The sequence below is a fragment of the Vanacampus margaritifer genome, chromosome 7 (assembly GCF_051991255.1).
Source record: "Vanacampus margaritifer isolate UIUO_Vmar chromosome 7, RoL_Vmar_1.0, whole genome shotgun sequence".
Classification (NCBI taxonomy): Eukaryota; Metazoa; Chordata; class Actinopteri; order Syngnathiformes; family Syngnathidae; genus Vanacampus; species Vanacampus margaritifer.
Genome location: NC_135438.1, coordinates 12,463,512 through 12,472,021, shown reverse-complemented (window position 1 = coordinate 12,472,021; position 8,510 = coordinate 12,463,512). Strand labels below are relative to the sequence as shown.

The 8,510-nt window shown below is 43.6% G+C and overlaps 1 protein-coding gene across 11 annotated transcripts in view; it reads left to right on the top strand.

Moving 5' to 3' along the window:
• Positions 1–1,093: 1,093 nt before the first annotated feature.
• Positions 1,094–8,510, top strand: part of slit2 (slit homolog 2 (Drosophila)) — a 111,992-nt gene continuing 104,575 nt past the window's right edge. For all 11 annotated transcript variants that reach the window (XM_077571210.1, XM_077571208.1, XM_077571205.1 and 8 more), the window contains exons 1-3: positions 1,094–1,943; positions 2,554–2,625; positions 3,628–3,699. In XM_077571210.1, coding sequence (XP_077427336.1) covers positions 1,729–1,943; positions 2,554–2,625; positions 3,628–3,699 — 359 coding nt within the window. In that variant the 5' untranslated portion in view covers positions 1,094–1,728. The remainder of the gene's footprint in view (positions 1,944–2,553; positions 2,626–3,627; positions 3,700–8,510) is intronic.

Genomic DNA, 8,510 nt, shown 5'->3' with positions numbered 1-8,510 from the left:
CTCGCTTGTCAAACTTTTTCCAAACTCTACAGATGACAACACCATGTAACTCAAAAACGTGTAAATACGTTTTTAATACTTTGTCCTTCACTCCCAAAAACGTATTTAAACGTTTTTTAATGTGTGTTTTTTTTATGCAAGAGCATACAGAAGGCTTAGATGCAGCTTCTGACATAAAGAGGTGGCTAAAAGCAATGGTAGTTATTACAAAAAACGGCCAGCAGGTGGCAGCAGGGCATAAGAGAGCAACCAGGGCCATGTTGCAAAAAGCAGTTTTACCCCCAGAGAGATCACAGATTTGTGAATAATGATGAAACTTAGCTATATTCTAATGCTAATTGCTGCAAAACGGAAACAGATACAAATGTACTTTTTTCTGATGAAAGAAGAGACTCTAATCTTTCCTTTGGTAGGTTGCATGTTTTTAGAGCAATAGAACACAATATTCTGTATAATATTGCAAAATCTGTCAAAATCTAGCAAAACAGCCGGGTGCAAAGGGGGTTGCTTCAGTGAAAGTGGCTGTGAGTGTTAATGACAATGATGCAATGGAGTTGGAGATGCAAGATATTCCCCATCCTTGATTCATGTGATTCCAAGAGTGATTTGTAGCTAATGTGTTGTGGCCTCTGTCAGTTATTTTGTGTTATTAACCAACCAATATTACATATACGTAGGTAGGTAAGGTTTATTTTTTGAAGCTGTTAAGCTAGTATTTTTTTTCGTGTGTGAGAATAAGTTAGCAAAAATTGTCAATAAAATGACAGTAAAAAATAAAAAAAGATTTAAATATGTTTCAAAGTCTGTACTTTATTATTATGGAGCAGAATCAGAACTTCCTTTTTCACCAGTCTTTATTATTATTATTATATATATTTACTTTTTCTTAAACGTGAATACTTTTGTCTACTTTTGTTCTCTCTCTCTTTCTCTCTCTCTGTCTGTCTCTCTCTCTCACACACACACACACACACACTTTAAGTAGCTCTCTCTCTGTCTGTCTCTCTCTCTCTCTCTCTCTCTCTCTTTCTCTGATTTTCTCTCTCTCTCGCTCTCTCTCTCCTGCCTCAGTGCCTCTCGACCACACATTGTGGGCTGCAGCGCTTTGACGCACCAGACTCACTCAGTTGGATTGTGGTGTTGCGCTCAGCTTTCTGGCGGACTTGTGTCCTCCTTCACCATACCCTCGCCGCGACCGGTACCTGTGACTGACTGACAAGCGTTCAGAAACAGTATCTTATGTCCACATCACCTCTCCTGTTAGCCGTTTTTTTTTTTGGGAAGTAGACGAAACGCTTCTGTTGTTCTTCGCTGGACGGTGTTGTGAATTAATCACCACAAGAAAGCCTTTACCTGGAGTATGTGCGCGTGAGGTTGAGGGAGCGTGCGTGTGCAGGGGTGCACTTAAAGTGTGTGAGTGTGGATCAGCACAAGAAGGATCGAAGTGCCAGGGGGATTTGGCCGCTGCACGCCGCGGCCATGTGGAAGTTTGTGCCGCTGTAGCGCAGCCAGAGAGTCGCTCCACCGTCTCTCCGAGCTCCCTTCTGGGGACCCCCACTCCCGGTTCTTAATCCATCGCACCCCCCCATTAAGGAGATCCCAATGTAAATTTAGGACGTGAAATTTTTGAGACGACGAGGAGGACGGAATCCCGCTGAGTTTGCTGAACACTTTCCAGGATCTTTTTCATTCTCTCGCTATTTTGCGCTCCACTTTCCACTTGCCGCAATGCTGGGAGCCCCGAACCCCGCGGGCCTCGGCCGAGCTCCGTGTTGTTCCGCGCTGGGGCTGCTGGTGGTCGTCCTGGCCGTCGCTCTGTCCTGCCGGGGCGCAGCCGGACAACCGTGCCCGACTCAATGCTCCTGCACCGGGACCACAGTGGACTGTCACGGACAAGGGCTCCGCAGCGTGCCCAGGAATATACCCCGCAACACTGAAAGACTGTAAGTTCCTACGTTTTTACCATAACACATTTGAGATAAATGTTGACGTGCAATTAAGTTCTTTAGTTCACATTTTAAACACCAATTTATGTTGTAGCCTATAATGAAAAAAGTTTATCCTAAAAATGTTACCACCAAGCAGTAGCCTATTAAATAAAGCAGCAAGTGGAATCTCATTTTAGGACAAATCATTTTGTAAGTAATTTCAATTGACGTGTGAGAACGCCCACAAAAGTATAATTTGACCGTGGGGACCGACATCAAGAGACAAGTGAAGGGCCATGCATGCGTGATGTGGTCGTGTTTGGTGGTTTCGCACTGTTGCATTAGCGCGGCACCCGAGACCACATCGGTTTTGTCTGCAGACCAGTGAGTTAATCAAAAACGGATTTGGAAGCCAAGTGGGCTTCGAGTTAAAAAGGCTGTATTCTATTAGGCGAAGATCAAATTAAAATTGGCCCTGTAGTGCAGCGGCAACATGCCGCAGCTCGACCTCCATCTCTCCCGGTGGAAGAGACGCTTAAATTACATTTTGTGCATGGGCCACTGTGCAAGTTTCATTTGAGACATTCGACAGGCTGTATTGTTATTTTCACCGTTTCTCTTTCAGGGATCTGAACGCAAACAACCTGACTAAAATCACCAAGGCCGATTTTGCTGGACTGAGAAATCTGCGCGTGCTGTAAGTGGCTTTATATATATATTTATAAATATCTATAAGAGTTTTTCGTCCCCTTATTTTTACACTTGCACCTCCATCTCTTCCACGACGCGCAATGCGCCAAACTCCGTCGCCGTGTCCGTATGCTTTACATTTCAGCCCAGGCACCTGTTAATCTGCCAGTATAAGTGTCGTTGGGGTTTTATTTTAAACGATGGGGGCCCCGGGGCCCATGCGCCGCAGTGATTAAAAAAGCGCCTGCGAGGAAGTGATGGAGGGCGAGGAGAGGAGAAGGTTGTCATTACGCGCAACCGAATGACGGGATGGATGAGGAGGAGAGGGGGGGGGGGGGGTGAAAGAAAGGGGAGTCAAGTAAGAACAGGTTGCTTACACAAGTGTGCGCGCGCGCGTATGTGCGCATGCGTGTGTGACTCAACATCCAAAAGTGAATGGCGGCGGATACACATTGTTAGAATTCCTCAGGAGATTATGTCCTTATTGAGTGAGTATGTGTGTGTGTGTGTGTGTGTGTGTGTTCTTATAATTCTTGTTTCCGGTCTTCCGGTCATCAGCTTGCTTGGGGTGTGCACCTTGTGTTTATCATGTGATTGCATTAAAAATGTGCGCTTGTGCAAGGGGGCTTGCTCAGCATTCTGGTGTAAGTGAATGAGTAGTCACAGCTAGAAGGTTAGACACGGACTAAATTGGATGATAGATGAGTCTGCGTTCACTTTTAAAGTAAATTCTCGGCGGCTATCGACCGCCTGCTGATTGTCTTTTCTCCCTCTCTCCCTGATGCTGTTTCAACAATCTATCACCTTTCATCTTCATCAATCTCTTTCTTTTCCACACCCACTGCAACCACTTCCACTTTCATCTCAGATAGCAATCTCTTGTGACTTCTTGTCAAATTCCTTTTTTCTGAGTCCAAAAGGTACACATTTGGACCCCCGCTTACTTATTTTTTGGGGGGGTTTCAAGCCTTCTGCATGCCATCTCACTCCTTTTTGCTTCTCCCTACAGGCAGCTCATGGAGAATAAAATCACAACAATTGAGCGAGGAGCTTTCCAGGACCTGAAGGAGATGGAGAGGCTGTGAGTGACCTTTTAATTTTTCCCCTCCGAATTCAGCAGCAAATTGTATATGTTGGTAAACGGGTGCAACTCAAGCAGTGGCCATGTGCGTCTACTTCCTCTTTCTTGCTGAAATCTGCGCTAAAATTGCAGATTGTCTTCACTTCTCATAACATTAAGAAAGTGTAAGCATTTTTTTGCTATGTGGCGGCATGGCTCAGTGGTAGAGTGGTCATCTCCCATCCGTGAGGTTGTGGGTTCTATCCTCACCCCTCACCATGTTGAAGTGTCCTTGAGCAAGACACCGATTTGCTCCCATGAGTGTGTGTGTCAATGGGTGAATGTGAGGCTCCATATGGTGTAGTTTTAGCGCTATATAAAAAAAGTAGCAGTCCAGTCCAGCACCTTCAAAACTTCAAGTGATTTACATTCCCGTTTACCAAAAATGAGTTTGACACCCCTGCGCAATAGCCACCTCTTACAATTTATGAGTGTGAACAGACAAGTCTGTTGACCAGCAAACAAATGGTGATGAAAACAAAACATTGAACTAATGCGCGCCAATCACACATACACGTCAAATATAGGACTTCAACTTAAACCTGAGCAGACAAAATGGAGATGAATATAGCAAAATGCAAGTAAGCAGCAGTGAGAGGTTGTTGGGGTGCGCTGGTGCTTTCTCTGGTATTTAGCATCCAGCCCTCAGGCAGTTATGGCATAATTAAGCCTCGGTAGTCTGAAAGCGGCACAGCGAGTCTGGCATAAAGACAACAGCGAGAGGGAAGGGGGGATGCGGACCCCTGACTGGTGAAACGTCCATTGTGTGCACTGTCAACCTTGCTTGATGTTTGAGCAACTTGTATATCTAAACGTGTGTGTGTGTGTGTGCATGCCTGTATGTTGTCTGACCAACAAGCAATGGCACACTAGAATGCAGTCGACTGTTCCAGAGTTAGAAAGCTTTTAAGACATGTTGAAAAATGCAGCGCATGCATCGACAAAACCGCAGACGAGTATCAGGGCACATCCTTTGATCAATGTATAAATCAATCAGGAGTTGCGCTAATTCCCTTGGCTCACTCCAATCTTAAAGTCCCTGTGTAGTCGATCCAGAGTTTTGTTTCTGAATAAATTACACTGGGGAACAATTTGAGGAAAACAAATTCAGCTGAGTTCGATTTTTATGCTGATTAAAACTAAAATTGGCATGCTGATTCTAAATTTGCAGTCATTTTTTTTTCTTGCACGTCAAGTTTTTTTCTCTTCAGCGTACACTCCAGATGAGCAAAATTCCACTGATTCGTTATAGTAAGACTGTAGTAAGAACAGCTGTTAACAATTGGACTCATTTACAGCTGTGTGGCAATTGAGAGTATTAGTGCTAGCTTTTCGTTTGACATTGTAGTCATGGGCATACCGTTGTTGAGTTCGATTTCATTTTTTTCTGTTTATATCTCGTTTTTTGAGTTTCCAAAGCTTGCAACTATTTCATTTTAGGGATTTATTTGCATACATACAGATTTACTTCATATTTTGTAAGAATATGGGGATCCAATATAAAAAAGACTTGACTTGATAGAGAAAAACTAAGACAGATTTTTGATTCTGACCTCTGACCTCTCAAATGACGCACCCCAAAATATTGTAGACGGTCTCTCCAGACACTGTCCAATTCCACTTCCTTTCTTTTTGGTGTAACAATCAGTGCACAGGCTGTCTTCAAAATTCTCCAGTAGGCGTCACGTTGTGGCTATGGTGCGTTTCTCCCGTATTGTAACTTCTCTTTGTCGCCACAGGAAGAGAAATTATGTTCTTGGGTTTGTCTGCAAGCAATGCAAGGCTGTTGCTCCCGGAATTGCTGCCAGTGGCTGTAAAGGGAAATAGTTAACTATGTTGAGGCTTTGCCAGGAGCCTTTGACATTGATAGTGCCTTGTGCAAAAGAATCAAATGTGCTAGAGTTAACTTACTTGGAGTTGAGTTAGACTGGGTAGAAAGTAGTTTAATCCAGAATTGATTGCACTTCTTAGCTATGCTAAATAGGAATTTGTTTTAGTCCCTGGTGTACAAAGTGGCCAAGGCCTGGTGTATGAAAGAGGTTAGTCCACTTTAATAGATGATGTCCAGGGTTAGACTCAAAAGCAACATTTGAACAAAGGGCGTAGCAATTTTGTGTTGTCCAACAGGATGCGCTTGTTTCTTTGTTTGTTTTGTTTCTGAAGGCGACAAACACCTTTTGATGGCAGCTAACTTTCTGACACAACACGGTTCTTTCTATAGCCCTTCGTAAGGGTCTTCAACTGTAATTCACCATCTCAGGCGTTGCATGTTCACAAACACAAAGATGGAGCCAGCCATCAATGCCCCCCCGCAGCTGCCGGACAATGGCGCATCTCCCAAGTCTGGAGTCTGGGGCTGATTTCAAAGGCCTCCCATCCTCCAGGAGGCTGCAGGGAGCCTGCTGGGCAGCGCGGCCCAGAGGAGAGGGTCCTAAGCCGGGGTGATGGATCCGCAGTGACTGCCCCCCACCGGGTTGGAAAACGGTTCCTCCCTTTTTTTTTTTTGGTGGGTGACAGGGCCTGCAAGGCGCAGCCAGGGTGGGGTCAGGTGTGGGGCAGTAGCTGGAGGCTGTGGAGGTGGGGGTGTGTGTAAAGGAGGTGCGGAGGAGATAGGCATGTCACAACGTACACATTCACATACACTAACACCCTCGCAGGTTCGGATACACTCATGCATGTGCATTCTCTTTCGCAAGGCTGCACTGTCACTATCACTTGGATTCTTCGCCCTTCAAAACACACACACACACACACACACTCACTTTCTTCTCCCTTTTCTTGTGATATTTTTCATCCCTTCCTCTCTATTTCCATTGTCCTGTGCGTTTTGGAATGTCATACATTCCTCCCCGTGGGTAGAAAAGGAAGGCGACCACTCGATCCTCTCATCATGATCTCACATTTGAATAGTATATGGCGGCCGTCCAAAATCTGTGAACAGTCACAGACTAAGTAAGAAACTCTAATTATGGGATTTCCTAGCGCATACAGATAAAGGATAAGATAATTAGCTGGTAATTGAGTGATCACATGTCAAAAGATCGAAATGACACTGGCGGGTACAGCAATTGTAAAAGTTTTGTAACAAGTCTTGAGACGCGTCCATCAACAGAGATTACGCAAGGGATTGTTGTAATGCTTTGACACAGTAAATAGCACAGAATCATTTGTCTGTAATAGACACTAAATAAAATGCTCTACTTAAATCATTCGCCAGAGCTTTGAGTGATAGCATTGTTGCGGTTGATCATCTCTGAGCAAAGTCTTTGGGAGTGTGTGCGTGAAAATGTGTGTGTGTGTTTTGTTTATTGAGCAGCAGAGCCTGAAATGACTTGCACTGGGTGCTCCTTTCTTAAAAGACAATGGAGATAGATTTCCCTATTGGGCGCACTGCAGCAGCCACGTTTTTGTATGTGTTGCTAAACACTTGTTTGCTCATATCAGATTAAGACCTCATGAATTTGAATAATGCTCGCTGGTCAAGGAATTCAAAGCCCAGATGAAGATTGCTATCTGCAATTCTTTTGGAGATCAGATAAGATTGGTTGAACCTTGAGTGCATTGAAGGTTCTCTTGCAGTGTAAACCAAAAACATTGCTGTCAGACTGACTACATTTACATGCAGTACCTTTTCAAAACCCGAATATTGATAATATTTGGGTTTTTAAAGGCAAAAACTCAAATATGCTCTTATTCGGGTTTTTAAAAACGCAAATAAGACCCCTGAGTTACCCTTTTTCAAACCCGAATACTTGGTCACATAAATTCGTATCTAAAAATACACAAGTAGAGATAAACCAAAATTGTAAAAATGTTGACACAGAGCAGCAATAGTGACATTATATAATGTCTTTTATGGACGATAGACAATAAGAAGCGGAAATGACATCTATTTGCATCGTTACTCTTTCCGTGAGTCGCAGTTTCGATAGACGTCGATCACATTACCGTGTAGGGAGTTACTCGGTCCGCTGGCGCATGTTATTCGGAATCTTTCAAGAAACCGGAATTTTGACCTTAACATGAATATTGACAGCATGTAGACGTAGTCATTCATAACCAAATACAAACCAATGAGATTAAATTGAAGAGCTGCACCAAAAATCTGCCAGACAATAAGACTCAGTTAATTTTACAAGGGAGAAAAAAAAGTGTAATTTTATGGGAATGTTGTCAAATATTGAGTCTTAATATGCGACATAACAAAGTTGTATTTTTCCATCTTACTTGACGCTCGTCAGTAGATTTCCCAAATTTATGAATTTGAGCTTTATTTACCTTTTTTTTTTTTCATTTTCTGCTCTTTTTCTCGCAGCACTACTGCATAATCTCTGTTATTTTCTTTTCTTTTCATGGCCCGGGTGCTCCTCAGCTCATGTGGCCGAAATTGTGGCCACTGAGTGCATGCTGCATGTTGACATCCAGAGAAAAGTTTAGTTAAGGGCTTAAGCAATAACTAACTTGTGTGTATTTGTGATAGACTGCGTTTGTTGGTACAAATTGTATATGTGTTAACAGCACTACTGGTGTTGGCGGTGTAATAATTGCTTTCCATGGTGATTTGTCATTTTCCTTGCCAGCCACAGACTGCAACTCACTTCATATCAGCGAGGCTCTGAGGTGTGAAAACTGAGCGAGCGCGTGTGTGTGTGTGTGTTTAATATGTTTTTGAATGCTCGGCCGCACAAAATGCCACACGGTGCTGGCAGAAATCCGTATGTGCGAGCTTGTGGGTATTTACTGTGTAGTTTGTGTCGCCCTAGCATCTGTTT